The sequence below is a fragment of the Panicum virgatum genome, chromosome 6K (assembly GCF_016808335.1).
Source record: "Panicum virgatum strain AP13 chromosome 6K, P.virgatum_v5, whole genome shotgun sequence".
NCBI lineage: Eukaryota > Viridiplantae > Streptophyta > Magnoliopsida > Poales > Poaceae > Panicum > Panicum virgatum.
This window is the reverse complement of record NC_053141.1, coordinates 24,595,173-24,615,139: the sequence shown is the minus strand read 5'-3', so window position 1 is coordinate 24,615,139 and position 19,967 is coordinate 24,595,173. Positions and strand designations below refer to the sequence as shown.

Below are 19,967 nucleotides of genomic sequence, written 5' to 3'. Positions count from 1 at the left end.
CCTATATTATTTTTAGAATTTAATTGTAAGTTTTCATGATTTTCTAGTTAAAAAATTTAATAATACCTAAATATTCTTCAAACACCGTGAAATTTGGTAGGGTATCAATACATGTCTAAATAGTGGTTCCAAAAAAGTTTCAGCATGATACTGCATCATAGGATGACATCTCTTTCATATTGTGGCTTGTGTTCACGATGAAGTCCCCCAGGTCTCTCACGTTTCAAAGTAACCACTAGTTATTCTCATCATTTTCGTGTGTAAACTTGTGGTATCCTTCCTTTCATATATATATATATATATATATATATATATATAACATTGGTACAGTTTTCAGGTTTTCCTATATTATTTTTAGAATTTAATTGTAAGTTTTCATGATTTTCCAGTTAAAAATTTAATAATACCAAAATATTGTCCAAACACCATTAAATTTGGTAGGGTGTCAATACATGTCTATATAGTGTTAGCGTGCCTACCGTCCTAATATATATTCACTTAGGTGACATTGGTACAATTTTCAGGTTGTCCTAAAATTATGCTTAGATTATAAACAACTTTGAAATAATGAGAGAACTAAAACTGAATTAAAGAGAAAACTATTTGTGGTCGCCATCGAGCTGTTCGGCCCACTAAGCAGCCCCGCAGTGCCACTCATGCGATGCCAACCATTCGATCGCGACACACGGCTACGATCTGCCGTCTTTGTATTAATATATGTAGCTAAACCCTAGCGCTCTGCGCTCCACGCCCAGGCGGCGTCGAGTGTTCTACTTCCACCCATCCCCCCAGCAGTGTAACCCTAGCCTTTCTTCCCACTCTTTTCGCCGCCCCCTCCTCTCCCTACTCGTCGTCTCTGCCTGCTACCCCTTTGAACTCACTCCATGCGCCATGTCTGAAGCTTTGGCGAGTGCGTCAGTCCTCATGGTGGCTGCCGGCGGCATTCCAAACGCGGTCCCCCACGGCAGCTTCTGGCGGCGCTCGGGGCACGGCCACTCGGTGGCTGCCGGCCTGCTTCCCTCCCACCTGCATGTCGCGCTAGCTTCTGAGTCTCCCTCTGTCTCCCAGGATCTGGCGAAGTTGAGACTAGATCCAGTGGCGGAGCTTGTCGCTGACCCGAGCTGGGGGGGGGGGGGGGGGTGCTCCGTAGCCTGAAACAACGGAGCAGGTCGTGGGTTTATCTCTGCGGGCGGACTGGCAGCAGTGGATGCAGGCGGTGGTAGTGCAGCACCGGCGCTGACCTGGGGAGAAAAGGTTTGGCCCTCAGATCTGCCTTTCCCTCTTGTTCTTTCGACTGTTTTGATTTGGAATTTCCATTCTTGTTCCTGAGCATGACTTGCTTGATGTTGATCCGTTGATTTACAGTCTGAAGAGCTTCCAGCATGAGCCTGAGTTTGGCAGAGCTGCAGATTTGCATTGCTGCCTAAAATAAAAGAGGCAAGGTGAGTACAACACTTTATCCTCTAGCTAAACAGTCTTTACCCTTCAGATTTTTTTTGGATGTATATTTTTGATTGTGCTAGTGTTCATGGCGGACTGTGGGGGATAAAGGAGGGAAATATCAACTTTGATACTGCCACAGTGCAACCCCTTGTGCTAGGTTGCTAGCATGTTAAATCTATTTCTAAACTTGCTTGTGCTCAGATAGGAAGACTGAATATTGTTACTCTATTTCCAAAGAGTGGCTTCAAGGATGCTCACGTCACTTGGTTTAGTGGTTTACTAGGCCGGGAACAAATTGCTTGCATCATGTACATGCTTTCAAAAAGGAAAAGTCTTAGTTTTCAGTGTCCTAAACTGTGGTGTTTGTGATATAATCTAACTTTCTAAGTGAACAATATTTTGGAGGGTCAAACAACTGGAGGTAGTTGAATTCATCGAGACAGGACAATAACTGCTCCTTTGTCCAAGCAATGCAATCATCAACGTGTATATGTAGTTGTGACCATTCATTTACCATTTCTTCTCTAATAAGGATGTGAGTACCAGCTAATCAAGGTAGCCAAAAGCAAGATGATATTTGATCCCAACTGGTCATAGTTCCAAAGTGCTAACAAGTTCAGCAAATTATGTGCAAATGGCTGATTTGAACTAAAAGCTAATTTGAATTTGTAAACTTTAATTTGTTTGCTGCCTAGCCTGGACAAGTTCATGTGATTTATTGCCATTGCAGCACTAGTTCTCATATTTGGAGACTTGTATACTATTATGTAACTGAATTTCATCTAAAATTGGAATGTTTGTGTCTTGTAACAGAATGTGCTGTCAGCTGCATATACCCTATTGTATCAATTACTCCAAAACATGACTACAGCTATCTTGTATTACATATTCGAAACTTGAAACTTTAATGACTAGTCATTTCTTACAATATATACTTGTTAAGCTGTTTACTTGTTAGCCTTGGTCTGTTGGTCCTTCGCTGCTGCTGGTTGTTCCCTTTTTTCCCCTAATCAACAATGCAATATTTTTCCTTATCTCAAGCTCAACTCTAATGTTGTATTTTTTTGCCATCGACTAGTGCCCCAAGTATGTTTAGTACTTCTAACAAGTCACCTTGTAATGTGTCTATATGCTTAACTTTGCAGGTGCATGCTTGGTGGGAGCAGCATTGATGATATTGTTTGTTTTAAGTTCAGATCAAAAGAAATGTAAATGTGTAAATAGGTTCTACTATTTTGAATTTGTATCATGTTATGATGCCTGAAAGTCTCCTATTTGGTGTGACTTGGACATGTTAATATCAGATAATTATGATAATACAGGTTTTATCTCTGATAATGTATTTTATTCTGCTTTGGGCTATTTGTGCTGTTTATTAGGCTATATGGGTTGTTATAATGGGCCTAGCCCATTCATTTTCTGCAGTGTGAATGTCTAGCCATGTGAAAATCAACCTTGAATTGGGATTGGCCCAAAAGTATAATGGGCCAGGAAGAACCCTGAAATGGGCTTGAAAAAGAGTAACGTGCATGATATGGGCTGAGCCTAAAATGAATTGGGCCTATGTTTGGGCTTGGCCCAGAAATTGCCTATTCTCTAGATGGGCATTAACTGGTCATAACATATTTTGTGACGAATTAAAAATGTCACAAACATCAGAGCCAAGTGGCAATAATACCATCATCCACCTTTAAGGTTTTGTGACGTTTTTGAGCTTCACTATGACAAAAATTGGGTGTCATATGTTAGCGACGAAGAAAAGAACGTCACTAAATTTATGACGAAAAATATTGATAACATCATAGAGGACCATTAAAGACGCTCGATTGACGACGAAGTGATTTTCGTCGTGGGAGCGTCACAAAATGCGATATATGACATGAAAATCAGGATTTATGACATAAATAATAAGTCGTGGATCGCAAGGTTTCTTGTAGTGGCAGTCCTAAATTTGCTCAAAGCACAAGTTGGTCCGATGGCACTTACTCCATTCGGCAAAAAACCGGTTGTTAGGACATCGCCACCGCTATTCCTCTGGAATGACAGACCAACAGGTCCTATTTGGGTAACCAAAAGGTGCACACCAAATAAAAGGGAGAATTCAGAACAAATGCGGGTAGGCAATTCTGTTAACAATCTCCCCCATGAATCCATGTCTCCTGAATCTAGTGAATCATTCTTTGACGGTGATTTAATTGATGATCAGGACCCTAAGGCGAGCAACAGCAAGGAGCTCACCACAACTGAAGGGAAGGTAGCCGCGGCTATAGCACCACAGGTGCAGCATGCAGCTAGCAGCAGCCCTGTCCAAGCTGCCCCACCACCCAGCACAAACCTGGTAGCACAGGGAGGGAGTTCACCCTCTCAAGCAACCTCCAAGCTGGGCGATGCGAACGGGAAAACCGTCAAAGATGGGCTAGCTGAAACGCCCAAGGCAGGCAGCTCCGAAGGTGGTAAAAACTCACCCCATTTTTACTGTATAGATGGTTACCGCCGCAGCCGACGATGCAAGTTATCGCTGCTGACGGGACTGTTTTGACAGATGAGCCTACTCTGGAGAAAGCAATGCAACGTACCGCAGCTCGCAACCTGGACCAGGTGATGCGCAACTACGGTGACGCCCAAGACAGGGGCGTCACATTCGCCGGTGTGAATCCCCCCCCCCCCCCCGCGTCGCCTCTCCCTGGCGACACGGGGGCGACTCGGCGACACCACCTCCTCCCCGCCGTAAGCCTCCCTGTGGCCGCCGGCGGCGGCCTGCGGGTTGTGCCGAAGTCGGCCAGTCCCCTTCCTCCCTCCCCGCTCTCTCCCACAGCCCGAAAACTGAGGTCGTCTTCTCCGCCCGTTTGTGGTCGCCGGCGGCCGCCGGGGTTCAGATCCGCGGGCTCCTTCGCCGGATCCGTGTCTCCCTTGGCCGGATCTCGGTCGGCGCGGCACCCCTCGCGCCTAGGCACCTTGGGTTCGCCTTCCCCTTCGCCGCCGGCCGGTGGGAGTGCTGCCTCCTTGGGTCGTGGCCCCTGGGGCCGCCCTCCCCTTCGTCTGCGCCGTCGCATCGCTCCCCCCGTGGCCTTGGCGCCCGCCCGGGGGCTCCTCCTCGCTGCTGGTGCCCTGGGGGCGCCCGGGGGCACTTTTGGCCGTTCTGCGGCTGGTGCCGGCGCCCAAGTATCGCCCATTGCCAGTGTGGTCTCCCCATGGCTCGTCGTGGTGGCTCCCATCCCATGGATGGTTGATGTCGTTCATGGCCTCCCCTCGTCGTCGACGTGCCGATGTTCGCTGTGGATCTACTTCGCGCTGTCCGGAGAGGAAACATCTTGTGTCTGTGTGTGATTCATATCACCTTCTTCGCCATGGTCTGCTCTATTGTGCTGTTGCAGGGTTCATATTTGGCGGATGCTTTGCCGCCACTGGTGATTTCGTCTCTTCTACGGCGGATGCTTTGCCGCCAGGCCGTGCTTCTTCGCTCTAGCTCTAGCGGATGCCCGCTGTTGTCGTGGTCGTTGCTGGATGTTCCGGACGGATGCTTTGTCGTCGCGCTATTCTGATTTGGCAGTATATTTAGACAGTCATGGCGTTGAGGTTTCTTATCTCATAGACTCAGTTGTACTTGGTCGTCTTGGTCGTCTTGTTAGGTTTCAGGGCTGTTTGGGTTGGTTTCTTTTTCATGCTCTTTTGTTTTAGGTCGCTTATCACTTGTTTAGTGGTTTGTTCTCTGCGCTACGAGGGTGCTCTCGCAGTCGCGTCGTGTAATTCTTTTCCTCTTAATGAAAAACGTGCTCAGACATGGTCTTGAAAAAAAAAACACTCGCCGGTGCACAACACTCCTGCAGAAACAGGTATGCCCACCTTTACTATTGCAACCTTACCCGATGAAACCTGTGAAATAAGCTTAAATAAATTAGGTTTCAAGCTGGCACATAGCAGGGCTGGGATTAACCTATCAGTTAAGGCTCTCAAAAGGGTAGACCTTGATAGATTAAAACTGAGCAAACCCTTGCATGACAGCGATTTTATAAGAAAAGCTAAGGAAGGCAATACAGTAAATCCCTTTGAATCAAGTGATGACGAGGTCGACAATGACCTATTCGCTCACTTGGTCAGAGATGTATCTGATATGGATCTAGAGAAAGAGGATCTAGACCTAAGAATTTGTGATCTAATGGCCTCTTCTCGAAAGACCCGTAAGAATAAAAATAGGAGGATTAAGTACAAAAAAAATATAATTCATCATGAAAGGTATGTTCTGGAATAGCAGAGGTCTTTCAGACTTGGCTAAATTTAGATACATATCGGAAGCTATCTCAGAAAATAAACTAGACTTTATAGCCATAATGGAAACAGGGAAACAAGACATGTCAAATTCGAATCTAGCACACCTATCTGGAGGTGCAGACTTCATTTGGCATTGGTTTACCACCGAGAGGTAGATCAGGAGGTATACTGCTTGGGATAAACGGTGCAGTATTTGACATTTCATTGATAGTAATAGGAGAATTCTTTATCAAATTTCATCTAAGCAACAAGTCAGATCAATTTAAATGGATTTTAATGGCGATCTATGGTCTTGCCCAGGATGATTTTAAATCAGCATTTCTGGCGGAACTTGTGAGAACCTGCCAACTCAATTACTTACCAACTCTGATTGGAGGAGATTTTAATTCATGCGGAGTAGTAAAGATAAAAACAATGACCGGTTCAGGGCGCGCTGGCCTTTTCTTTTCAATGCTGTAATTGACAGTTTTGATTTAAGAGAAATTGAGCTTACCGGCCGCCAATTCACTTGGGCAAAGTCTCTACCCAAACCTACTTATGAGAAGTTAGATAGGGTACTTATGACCACCGAATGGGAATTCAAATTCCCACTTGTCTCGGTCCAGGCTTTGGACAGAGGTGTATCGAATCATACCCCCCTACTCCTTGATACAGGAGAACCAGCTTTTTCAGGAACGGCAAAACAGTTCAGATTCGAACTAAGCTGGTTCGAACGAGAAGGATTCTATGATCATGTCGTAGAAATATGGAACCGGCCTACGAGGGGAAAAAATCAGTCCAAAGGTGGAATCATAAGGTGGGATCCCTTCGACGCTTCCTTCGTGGATGGGCTGCCCATACGAACGGGGTATATAAACAAAAGGAATCCAATCTCCAATCGACTATTAATGAGTTGGACATTGCCGCTAAAGTTAGGGATCTAACTGAGATGGAGCAGGAAATCCTAGCACAAGCTCGGGATAACCTAGCTAGTCTTCTTAGAGAAGAAGAAATTAAACTTTACCAGCGTGCAAAAGTTAATAACGTACTCTCAGGAGATAGCAACACGAGATACTTTCATATGATTGCCAATGGCAAACATAGAAAGAAAATGATATATACCCTAGAACATGAGGACACCAAGATTGAAGGACAAGAGGACCTTAAAAAATATATCACAAATTTCTACAGAGAACTTTTTGGGGAGCCCGAGGAAAGCCCTATAAGCTTAGATGAAGAATGCTGCCCAGATATAGTGAAAGTTTCTCAATCTGAAAATGACATATTGATAGCACAATTCACTGAGGAAGAGGTGAAAATGCAGTCTTTCAGATGGAACATAATAAGGCCCCCGGTCCAGATGGCTTCCCTGCAGAATTTTTGATCTAAGGAGACCTACTCCAAATGTTTCATGATCTACATGTCGGTGACTTGCCTCTCTTCAGCTTGAACTTTGGGGTAATAACTCTGATACCCAAAGTTCAGGAAGCTAATGAAATCCAGCACTACAGACCCATATGGTTGCTAAATGTGAGCTTCAAAATCGTCACAAAAGTGGCTACCAATAGACTAAACATGGTAGCAGATAAGATAATTAGCCCAACACAAACAGCTTTTATGCGTGGACACAACATCCTAAATGGAGTCATCATACTGCATGAAACTATTCATGAAATGCACAGGAAAAAAATGAGTGGGGTAATCCTCAAGATTGATTTTTAGAAGGCATATGACAAGGTCAAATGGCCCTTTCTATTCCAAGCCCTACGAATGAAAGGTTTCTCACCCAAGTGGATCGCCTGGATTAAGGCCTTCATTTGCAGGGGTAGTGTAGCAGTAAATGTTAATGGGAAGATTGGCCACTATTTCCAAACCAGAAAGGGTCTCCATCAAGGAGATCCTCTATCACCGATTCTCTTTAACATTGTTGCCGACATACTGGCAATACTAATCCGAAGAGACCAAGTCCAGGGACAACTAAGCGGAGTTGTGCCACATCTAATTGATGAAGGACTGTCCATCTTACAGTATGTGGACGACACAATCTTATTTATGGAAGATGACCTCGAAAAGGCACGCAACATGAAACTGCTGCTAAGTGCCTTCGAACAAGTCTTCGGTCTTAAAATTAACTTAAAAGTGAACTTTTCTGTTTTGGAAATGCCAGTAATTCAGTACAACAGTACGTAGAGCTGTTTGGTTGTAAGCATGGGGAATTCCCTCTAAGATATCTTGGCATCCCCATCCATTTTAGAAAACTACGCAATTCAGACTGGAGACCAGTCAAGGAACACTTTGAAAAGCGCCTCAGTCGTTGGAAAGGAAAACATCTCTCGGTGGGTGGTAGGCTAATTCTTATCAATTCAGTTTTAAGTAGCTTGCCTATGTACATGATGTCCTTCTTTGCGATACCCAAAGGTGTTCTTAAGAAACTTAACTTCTTTCATTCTCGGTTCTATTGGCAAGGAGACGAGAACAAAAGAAAATACAGGCTTGCCAAGTGGAACATTCTATGCCAACCAAAATATCAGAGGGGGGCCTTGGAATCCACGATTTAAAGATAAAAAACACCACGCTTTTAAGAAAATGGCTATTTAAACTGCTCACCACAGAGCGCACCTGGCAACAATTGCTAAAACAAAAATATTTAGGATCTAAGCCATTGGTCCAGGTCTCTTGGAAACCAGGAGACTCACTTTTGGTCTAGTTTGACGAAGGTAAAGCATGACTTCCTTCGCTTTAGCACATTCAAAATGAATAATGGATCACAGGTTAGATTCTGAGAAGAGCATGCCCATTTCGGAAGTACTATCACCAGCGCAACCAAACATCTCATGGAGAAGACCTCTGATTGGGCCCATGCTAGAGGCATGGAACGAACTACTTCCACGCATAACCAATATGTTTGGAAGATGAATTTCACTGGAATTTGTGCCAAAATGGACAGTTCTCAGTAAAATCCCACTATCAAGCCCTGATTAAGTGTCATATGCCAAATCTAAACAAAAAACTATGGAAACTCAAAGCCCCCGTAAAAATCAAAGTTTTTCTTTGGTACCTTGGGAAAGGAGTAATTTTGACCAAAGATAATCTAGCAAAACGCAACTGGCAGGGAGACAAAACATGCTGCTATTGCCACGAGCCCGAGACAATTAGGCACCTGTTCTTTGACTGCCGCTCTGCGAGAATGGTGTGGAACCTAATCCATCTAGCCACTGATATATCAAGTCCTACTGGAGTGGAAAATATGTTTGGAAGTTGGCTTACTAATTTCGACAATCATTTTCGTGCTCTAGCGCTTCTTGGAGCCGCGTCCACAGTCTGGTCCATATGGCAAAATAGGAATGACATTGTATTTGAAAAGAAATTGTGTACATCTCCTTTGCAGGTTATTTTTACCATTATCCACTGGCTTCGTATATGGGCTACGCTACAGAAGGAGGATATGCGACATGCTTTAGTGGAGGCTACGCAACACTTGGCGCAGGTGGCCAAGGACTTTTTTCTCCATGCACATGGGTGGCGATCTAGTCGTAAGATTGATAGTCATTAGAGTGCTTGGATCTTTCAATTTTTTGGCTGTGTGCTGTTAAGCAGAGGCCGTAAGAAATTTCAAGGATTGTATCAGCTTGATGTAATGACTTTGAAATTAATAAAATCTTCCTTTATCAAAAAAATATACTCTATGTTTTAGCTTATTATTTTCTTGGTGTTTCTATGGAGAAAGTCAAAATAAAACTACTCACAATCAACAATCTCCAACCATATAGTCGGCATTCCGTTGTACACGTGTGCACGTGGCCCACGTCTGAATTCTCTCTCATGGGTTCACTCGTTAGTCTTTAGTCCTCAGTGCCAAACAATCCACAGTGGCTCACGGCTTATTTGCAAAACCACAACTGCAAGTTGGCCATGCGCATGTCGTATATTTAACCATTGTTTTATTATGCCTCTCGTTGTGGTTATATGAGGTTGTTGATACTTGTGTAAATGTTAACATGTAAAATCGCATTAGACGATGTTGGCCCTCTCTATATTTTGTTTCGTACAACTTTTACAGTGGTTGAAAAAATAAAGACCGTCCATCGAACGAGATCAAACGGTCGTAACATAGGCAGTACAGGGTGGTACCGAGAAAATGGTACCGGATGGTGTTTTAGTGGGACCGGTACCAAAAATGATGGGACCGATACCCATACAACATTAACCATTGGCCGGTTAAATAAAAAAATCCTGGTAGGTACCGTCCGGTACCGGTTGGTACCGAACCAACCACCGTAAAAGCTCTCTTTGTTTCGGGCTCCACCACTAGTGTAGGGTAGGGACTAACCCTGACTCCGCTAACCGGCCGGGCCGTGGCAAGGTGATGTCAACAGTCTAAGAATTGGCAGGCAATCATCATCCCTGCTCCTATATATTAGGCCGAATGAATGGTGATACCCCGCGGAAATCATCAACCAACTTGCTCCTGCTGTGCTAGGATATTCATGGAGACTAGACAGCGCTTCCTTCTTCTTCTTCTTCTTCTTCTTCTTCTTCTTCTTCTTCTTCATTGCTTTAACTTCCTCCTTCTGTTCACCGCCACTAGCAGCTCCAGGCCAAACAACCACCTCCACGTGGTCCTGTCGATCAAATCCTCCATAAGCCAGGACGCCAAGGGTGCCCTTTGTTCTTGGAACGCCCTCAACAGCAACAGCACCTCCAATGGCACCCACGGTTACTGCACATGGACCGGCGTAGGAGTATTTACCTTTCCAGGAGTATTTCCTTTGTTTTTAGCCATTAGATTTAGGTCAATGGAGGGCTATATATGGTCAATTAACAAAGTCAAGTAATTAATATACAAATTTAGAAGATTATTTCACAATAAAAAATCTAGGTAATTCAGATCTAAATTTGGATAGTTACTTTATATTGTCTCTATAATGCTAGTGGATAATGATTTAAAAACATAACATATCTAATCATTATTAATATTTTAAGAGAGAAATGCACCAGATGCTTCTTAACTTGTCTTGGGGTGTTACTTAGGTATGATGAACTTTTGGAGTGTGTCATATAGGTCCATACTGCACCTGACACTAACAAAAAATACATATGAAATCATGTACCTGTCTAAAATTATAAAATACACTTTGTTAGCTTTGTCTTGATGAGATCTAGATAATAGAACTGACTTGATCTAAAAAAGAGCCCCACGGGGAAACAGCCCCGGGAGATTTCATTAAGAGGAGTGAACCTCAATCGGGGCTCAAAAAACCCTCCGAACCTTAGCAGACTTGATATATAAAATGATCGCTTTGCTCGTATTTGTTAATTAAATATTTTATCACTTTTTACTCAAGTCTTTTTATTTTGTACATCTAAAAACTTTGCAAAAGTACCACTATGCATGTTATGCCCTATATGCACTTGTACAAATTTATCATTGTTAGTGGTTGTTGTTTTCCTTAAAGAAATGATATTTTTTATGCATTATGCTCTTTTAAATAGAAAGAAATATATGAGTTTGTTATTCTACTCATCTAATGTCACAAAAACGATGTCGCGTTTATTTTAGTCGTTATATGTATGTTTAAAAGTTCCATAATAATGCTTCATGTTTTGGTATTGAAACAAACGTAAATAAGTTTTAGCATTTAAATTTGTTTTATCATTTAAATAGGGGCAACGTGGTCAAGGATAGTTCCACTATGTAGATTTCATCAACAAAAAAGCTAACAAAATTGATTTTTATAAATTTTGGACATGTACATGATTTGATATGTAAAATTTTATCAATGTTGGATGCGATATGGATCTATATGACACAAATTAAAAAGTTGGTAAAAATAGGTGTGCATGTACATTATTTGGTGGGTTAGACAATTTAGCAAGTATTGGAAATGCATATGGTGACAGAAACATTTATGCATATAATCAACAATGCAAAATGATGATGGATTTGCGTCAAAAAGTTTTTTTAAAAAAGTCGTGTGATGTCATCTATGAAAAGAATGTAGTGGTCACTCGCTTTCTACGGACCCGGAGCAGCTAGCACCAGATGCGATCGACCGACCGACCGAGAGAAAAGCTGAAATGAACAAAAACAGCTAGAGACAAGACATCACGGCTGGCTGGCTTGACTGTCCACACGTCTTGGTGTCTGTCGCCGGCCAATTACGTATGAATCACAATCGTATGCTCAAAATGATGATGGATTTGCGTGAAGAAGTCCTTTAAAAAACAGTGGAAAGTGGATGACTTTTTTCTTAAAAAAAATGTAGTGACGAATCGCTTTCCACAGACCGGACCAGCACCAGACTCGATCAACCAAGGGAAAGTCTCTTTTTAGATAAAGGAAAAATGTTCCGACCTCTGCACTCAATGACCGAGTGAAAATCTGAAGTGAACAAAACAACTAGAGACAGCTGGCTCGACACCCCCACACGTTTCTATTGGTGTCTGTGGCCGGTCAAGTATATTAGGAATCATATGATCCATACGTGTTGCCGGGAAAGCAACCCAAAGGTAAAGCACTAACATAAAGAGGCTTCCACTATGAAGAATGGACCGAAAGGCATATCTTTGTGTCTCCACGACGAGAGGCACGACGACGTCGGCCTTGACTTGACGGCTCCCTCTCTATTCAGACGTCAGGCACCTCACTAATTGAGTAATTGGCATATATAAAAATCCTTGATCCCTCGCACCATGTGGCCATCAAGCAGAGACCTACCACCAGCTAGCTGCTTGCTCTTGCTCCGATCCTACATACTGTGCAGCCATGGAGAGTAGACGACAGCAGCGCCTCCGCCTGCTGCCTGCTCTTCTCAGCTTCATCTCCTACCTCCTGTTCTTCACCACCAACGCTAGCAGCTCCAGCCCAGACAACAATTATGTATGAATCACAATCGTATGCTCAAAATGATGATGGATTTGCGTGAAGAAGTCCTTTAAAAAACAGCGGAAAGTGGATGACTTTTTTCTTAAAAAAGATGTAGTGACGAATCGCTTTCCACAGACCGGACCAGCAACAGACTCGATCAACCGAGGGAATGTCTCTTTTTAGATAAAGGAAAAATGTTCCGACCTCTTCACTCAATGACCGAGTGAAAATCTGAAGTGAACAAAACGACTAGAGACAGCTGGCTCGACACCCCACACGTTTCTATTGGTGTCTGTGGCCGGTCAAGTATATTAGGAATCATATGATCCATACGTGTTGCCGGGAAAGCAACCCAAAGGTAAAGCATTAACATAAAGAGGCTTCCACTATGAAGAATGGACCGAAAGGCATATCTTTGTGTCTCCACGATGAGAGGCACGACGACGTCGGCCTTGACTTGACGGCTCCCTCTCTATTCAGACGACAGACACCTCACTAATTGAGTAATTGGCATATATATATATAAATCCTTGATCCCTCGCACCATGTGGCCATCAAGCAGAGACCTACCACCAGCTAGCTGCTTGCTCTTGCTCCGATCCTACATACTGTGCAGCCATGAAGAGTAGACGACAGCAGCGCCTCCGCCTGCTGCCTGCTCTTCTCAGCTTCATCTCCTACCTCCTCCTGTTCTTCACCACCAACGCTAGCAGCTCCAGCCCAGACAACAATGACCTCACCACGCTTCTCTCGCTCAAATCCTTCATCAGCGAGGACCCCACGGGTGCCCTGTCTTCCTGGGATGCCCTCGACAACAGCACCCTCAACAACGGCACCCACGGTTTCTGCAGATGGACCGGGGTGACGTGCACCAGCAGTTTCCCCCCACGCGTGGCTGCCCTGCACCTACCGGGACTAGGCCTCGTCGGCACCTTGTCGCCACACCTAGGTAACCTCACCCAGCTCAACTTGCTTGATCTCTCGCACAACAAGCTTGAAGGCGAGATCCCTCCTAGCCTTGCTGGCTGCTCCGTGCTCTGCCACCTCAACCTGAGTGGCAACTTCCTGTCCGGCGCCGTTCCTCCCGCCATGGGCCACCTGTCGAGGCTCGCTGTTCTCAGCATGGAGAAGAACAACATCTCGGGTCTCATCCCTTCTTCGTTCGCCAACCTCACCGCGCTCACCGTGTTCGGCATCGCTAGTAACTCCGTGCATGGGGAGGTCCCGGAGTGGTTGGGGAATTTGACTAGGCTCATATATTTGAACATTGGACAGAACATTATAAGTGGCCATGTCCCACCACCCTTGTCCGAGCTAGCTCACCTTCAACATCTTGGGGTAGCAGGAAATGTCCTAGAGGGTACCATTCCTCCGTCATTGTTCAACATGTCATCACTTGAGGTCTTTGATGTGGGTAACAACAACCTCTCAGGTTCTCTACCTCCAGATATGGGTTTCATGCTTCCCAATCTAAGAATATTTAATGCACTCGGCAACCGATTTGAAGGCCCAATACCATTTTCTTTGTCAAATATATCTCGGCTTCAAACACTCAACCTCAATGGCAACAGGTTCCAAGGCAGAATCCCCCCAAACATTGGTATAAACGGAGTTTTGGTGGTGTTTGATGTAAGCGACAATGAGCTCCAAGCTACGGATCCAAAAGATTGGGATTTCCTAACTTCCTTAGCTAATTGCAAAAAGTTGAAAACCATTGGTCTTGAAACAAACAACCTTTCGGGCACTTTGCCAGATACAATCGCAAATCTTTCTCTAGAGCTAGAGTACATGTGGCTTCAGGGAAACCAAATCACCGGGCACATACCAAAAGCAATAGGAAGGTACTCCAAACTCAAATCCCTTGCGCTTGGATATAACCTCTTCACAGGAACCATACCTTCAGATATTGGAAAGCTGACTCAACTCCATGATCTATGCTTAGAGCAAAATTCATTTCATGGGGAGATCCCGCCGTCTCTAGGAAATCTCACACAATTGAATTGGTTTAATTTGTCCTCCAACTATCTTGATGGTAGAATTCCAGCAACTCTTGGAAACCTTAGCACGGTGACTTATTTTGATATATCACAGAATCTCCTTAGTGGCCAAATCCCAGAAGAGATTGTCAGCATTTCCTCCCTAACCGAATTGTTTGACCTCTCCAATAATGCATTAACTGGTCCTATTCCTCTACAAATTGGGCGTTTGGTCAACCTTGTCAAAATTGATCTCTCATCAAATAAATTATCAGGTGAAATTCCAGGAACAATTGGAAGATGCCTTGAAATGCAATTCCTTTACTTTCAAGGAAATCTCCTCCATGGACAAATCCCCAATGATCTCAAAGCAATGAAAGGCCTAGAAGTGTTGGACCTATCAAACAACAAACTATCAGGACCCATCCCCGAATTCCTTGGGAGCTTCATGCTTCTTAGGAGTCTAAACCTTTCATTCAACAAACTATCTGGTCCAGTGCCAAACAAGAATATCTTCACCAATGCACGTTCTGTATCACTTGCAAGTAATGGGCCACTATGCGGCGGCCCTCCATTCTTTCATTTTCCTCCATGCCCGTATCAAAGTCCTAGCAGCAATAAACAAAATCAACGACTACAAACATTGATATTTATTGTACCAGCATTGGCCTTTGTTATCATTTGCATTGCTACATGCTACTACATCAAGAAGCTAAAATCAAAAGCGGTTGGTTGTAATCAAGAACATGGAAGCACAATTGTTTCTGTGATGCATCACAAGATATCATACTCAGAGTTATCTACTGCAACAAATTCGTTCTCTATAGAAAATTTGATTGGCCGCGGAAGCTTCGGCAGTGTATACAAAGGAATTTTGTCATTTGGCAGACATTCAATCAATGTGGCCGTGAAGATAATTGATCTTCAACAACGAGGTGCATGTCAGAGCTTCATGTCAGAGTGCAATGCTCTTAAAAGGATTAAACACCGAAAATTAGTGAAAGTTATAACTGTGTGTGATAGCTTGGATCACAACGGTGACGAATTTAAGGCACTCGTGTTGGAGTTTATCCCTAATGGAAGCCTAGATAAATGGTTATATCCAAGTTGTGAAAGTGTGAACAGGCTAAGCTTGGAACAAAGGCTAAGCATTGCTCTTGATATTGCTGAAGCACTAGAATATCTTCACCATCACATTAATCCTTCTATTGCTCATTGTGATATTAAACCAAGTAATATCCTTCTTGATGAAGATATGACCGCACATATTGGTGATTTTGGATTAGCAAAGATAATGAATGTTGGATCAAGTGGGAAATCATTAGGTGGAAGTACCTCAGTTGGAATTAAAGGAACATTTGGGTACCTTGCACCAGGTAATATTTTTGTAATAATTGCAAGTTCACCTTTATCTTGTTGCTCCTTCTTATTTGATTCATGTAGAGGTAATGTCTTTTATATATATGGTGGTTCCCTACAGTTTGAATAGAGAAACCAAAAAATTGACATATCTATTAATTTGTACGTAACTAATAACAATCACTTACTTTGCAATATCAATAATATACTTGCTGCTTGCATCATTTAGATATGTTCACTTGAAAGCTAACCCAAATCCTCCTTTCTTTGCTAGAGTGTGGCACAAGAACCGCGATTTCTACCGAGGCTGATGTATTCAGCTATGGTGTGCTATTGTTGGAGATGCTTACTGGACGAAGGCCAACAGACAAGTTGTTTCATGATGCAACCAGTCTTCCCAAGTTTGTCGAGATGGCCTATCCTGATAAGCTATTAGAAATAATGGACCCTATGATGCCTTACGATGGAGAAGAACATGACATTGTAGATTTGTACATTGCTCCTATTTCAAGGCTTGGTTTGGCTTGCTGTAGAGAGTCCTCAAGGCAGCGGATGAAGATGGGTGAGGTGTTGAAAGAATTGAGCACCATAAAGACAGAATGGGAGCGTAACATTAGTAAATTTGATGATCCATAAGGCAAGTTTAACACATAATTAATCATCAGTTACAGCTCCACCGATCTAGCTTCTAGTGCCTCTATTAGTAGCACACAAGATGTCTGAACATTACCGAGCATTTTTGTGTAACCATTTGCATAGTCTTCCTCTCTTTTGACAAAATTGGTGTTTTCTGTCATCTAGCATATGCCATTTCAAATATGTGTTGTGCGTGCCTTTGTAAAGAAAATGATACCACAGCTGGCCATTACTTGTTTATTGCTTCCATCAAGAACTTTTCTATTACAATGTATTTTTGGGGCTAATACAAAATGAAGCTTAGTGTCCTTTCTAGAATAAACTTGGTGCCACTCATGAATGTTAACTTGTCCCACTTAAAGAAAAAGATGTTCCACGAGGAGAAAAATGTTCAGTCCCTAGTCAGGGGCGGGCCCAGGATTTTGAGTTTGGGTATTCAAAAATTGTAAAGGCAACCTAAACTAAGATATAGATATAATCAATTAATCATATAGCCATAGATATACTCAATAATGAACATGGTAGAAATTAAAATGATTCAAGTTGACCGCTCACTGCACAAATTACCAGGCTAATAGCCTAATATGCAGAAATAGGAATATGGGATTACGAAATTTGAGAAATTGACCTTAGAATTGTCCAATTTTGAGCAGAGGCGGCGCGCGAGCTGCCTGCTGCGGTGCCGCGGTCGCCGTGCGCATGTGCCTGGTGTCGCAGTGCCGCACTGCGCCACTGCCCGCTCTCGTCTCCCCGCGCGGCAGCCGCGGCTGGCTTCGGCTCCGACCCGCCGGCGGCCGCTGGTCAGTTGCCCTGTGCCCTCCTCGCGCCGTGCGCGCCTCGCCAAGCCTGTCCACCAGCAAGGCACCGCCGCTTGCAGCCTGTGTGCCCGGTGCCCCGGAGACCAGCCGCCACCGCTCCCTGGCTCCTGCTGCTGCCGCCGCCGCCGCCGGGTAGGGTTCGAGCGATGCGAGGGAGAGAGACACGAAGTGGCCGTGTGGGGGCTTGGGGTCTGCGTGAGGGGTTTAGGGGGGATGGGGGGAAGGCCAGCCAGTGGGCCGTTTTTTAGCTGTTTGGCCCATTTCGAGAGGGGGAGTGGGCTAGATGTGAATAGACCTGAGATAGTATAATTTTCTCATTTTTTTGAATACTGATACATGTATATGTATACTTGATTTTTTAAAATAATGAGTATTCAATGAATACCCTTGAATACCAGGTGGGCCCGCCCCTGTCCCTAGTTGCTTAGGCATTATCATACTCCCCACGAGGAGAAATTTGGTGTCACACCCAAGTTGAAGATAACTGAAGCGAAAGGGACTGTTACGTTAACGCTGGTGGTCCTTGCTTGCTTGCATTGGTCCTCCTAGATAGCAAAAGGGACTGCCGCTAGCCTTGCCTCCACTAATAACTTCACTACACATACTCTCCCCTTTGGGCAAGCAGTCGCGTCATTGCTGATCCGATCCCATCCGATGATGAAGATGAAAGGTTTGATCACTCACTACTGCAAGGCGATATATGACCAGCTTGATCGTGCTGTGACAGTGCGTCCACGGATGATAGACAGCGCCTCCACCTGCTTGCTAGCTAGCTCTCTTCTCAGTTTCATCCTCTTGTTCACCGGCCACCAACGCAAGCCAGGACAGCGACCTCCACATGCACTCCTGCCGACCAAATCTTTCGTGACAAAGGACAACTTGGGTGCAGTCTTCCTGAAACACCATCAGCGTCGGCATCGGCATCCACGCTTTCAGTAGGTGGAGCCGGCCGGGCCGGGGTGACATGCACGTGGTGCTCACCGAAGCACCCGCCGCGCCTGTGACCCTCCGGCCTGCACCAGCTACAAGGACTTGGCCTCGTCGTCGGCAACTTGCTTGTCGCCGCACATAGGTAGGTAACCTAAGACCCATCTTGCTGTGCGCCTTTCCGACAACGAGCGAGCTTCAAGGGTGAGATACCTCTTGGCCTTAGCTTGCCGGTTGCTCTCAGTGCTTCACAAGCTTTTCCTGAGCACTAGCTTGGGTCACTTGTCAAAGCTTTTTATTTTCAGCATCGAGGGAATAGAAACGTACAAAACAGACGGTTGGTGGTCCTTGGTTAGAGAGAAACAATCTCACCAATTTTTTCATAATAACCATTTATTTTCACTGCAATTTAGTTTATCTTATTATATAGTTTAAGGATAATTGTTTGATATTTCCTTTATTTTCATAAAAAAATTTAGGTAAGACGGGTTGGTCAAATTTGATATAAAAAATGTCAGATGATCTATAATTTGAAATAGATGGAGTACAAAGGAGTTTTCTCAAGGCCGTTACAGAAGGAAGTCTAGTGTCCTTTCTACCAAAAACTCGAGATTTCGTGAGGGTGCCATATTTTCGTGAGAGTAATAAAAGGACTCTCACGTGAATAATTTATTTCATGAGAGTGCGTATAAAACCTCCACGAAAAATATATTTCGTGAGGGTGCCATACAAACCACCACGAAAAATCATATTTTCATGAGAGTATGTTATGAACCTTCACGAAGATACATGCCCACCCACAAAAATGGCTTATTTTCATGAGGGTGGTGCTAAAACCCTCACGGATGTAAGGTGATTTCGTGAAGGTATTCACCATCCCGCCATGAAAATAGCCCACTTTATGAGGGTTATGATTTTCATAGAAGTAAATTGCAGCCTTCAAGAATATGACATGTGGTCGTACATTAAAAAAACTCAAGTTTCAAGGTGGTTATTAATCGGTTGTATGTTTTTAGTGTAATTTAAAATTTTATTATGTAACTCATTTGGGATTTAATCATAGATTTAATTAACAATACACAAATCACCATAGAAATTCATGAGATTTGATAGGAGACCAACACAAATTCATGAAGCATCCAAAAAAAGTTTGAGAATGAACATCTATTGGAGGCATGCATTTCTTTTGTATGGCTTCCATTCCTATGTCAAGTTCTTAATAAGTTCCGCCAGATCTCCAAAGTTTCATTGTAACTAAAAAGTTGACTTGTCCTTTTTCATGTAGAAACATTAGGTACCCTTCATTTTACATGTTTATTGATCTAGATTACTTAGTTATAATTATAAGCAAACATGTATTATTTTTTAGGTTTAAATTCTAGTTTTGGTGAATTCCTAGTGAAACAATTAATAGTTCCTTAAAAGCCTAAAAATCATGAAACTTGGGACAAATTTTAAACGCTAAAACATCACTTATTTTGGGACGGAGGTGCAATAGGAGGTAGCTTAGTATGTTTCAAATGAATTTTATGTTAGATTTGATTTCACATGTTTTTTGTAATTAATTAATTTTAAGTTCTTTTGCATCATTATATATTTTTAGAATTACTTCAGTATAAGCTACATGTATTGTTAAAGCTATTTAGTTTAAAAATACTGCACAATAATAGCTTTGTCTTAGCCCATAACACA

General features: G+C 43.4%; 1 protein-coding gene and 2 long non-coding RNA genes across 3 annotated transcripts; 2 read left to right on the top strand and 1 right to left on the bottom strand.

Annotated features, from left to right (window-relative positions):
* The first annotated feature begins 746 nt into the window (after nucleotides 1-746).
* Nucleotides 747-2,798, top strand: LOC120712078. The gene is made up of 3 exons (XR_005690675.1): nucleotides 747-1,254; nucleotides 1,366-1,442; nucleotides 2,589-2,798. It is a non-coding gene; the product is annotated as an uncharacterized LOC120712078 (long non-coding RNA).
* Nucleotides 2,799-12,718: 9,920 nt separating this feature from the next.
* On the bottom strand, nucleotides 12,719-17,536 carry LOC120712077. The gene is made up of 2 exons (XR_005690674.1): nucleotides 17,159-17,536; nucleotides 12,719-15,143 (listed from the first exon to the last, which is right to left on the bottom strand). It is a non-coding gene; the product is annotated as an uncharacterized LOC120712077 (long non-coding RNA).
* On the top strand, nucleotides 13,115-16,779 carry LOC120712075 (probable LRR receptor-like serine/threonine-protein kinase At3g47570). The gene is made up of 2 exons (XM_039997792.1): nucleotides 13,115-15,911; nucleotides 16,169-16,779. Exons 1-2 carry the CDS (start codon nucleotides 13,178-13,180, stop codon nucleotides 16,528-16,530), a joined length of 3,096 nt encoding a protein of 1,031 aa, XP_039853726.1. The 5' UTR covers nucleotides 13,115-13,177; the 3' UTR covers nucleotides 16,531-16,779.
* Nucleotides 17,537-19,967: the final 2,431 nt, after the last annotated feature.

What these genes read in the sequence shown, in the direction of transcription:
- LOC120712075 (XM_039997792.1), top strand. Translation starts at nt 13,178, where the DNA reads ATGAAGAGTAGACGACAGCAGCGCCTCCGCCTGCTGCCTGCTCTTCTC. An exon ending in ATTTGGGTACCTTGCACCAG is followed by an intron (nt 15,912 to 16,168) that starts GTAATATTTTTG and finishes TTTCTTTGCTAG; the next exon opens with AGTGTGGCACAAGAACCGCG.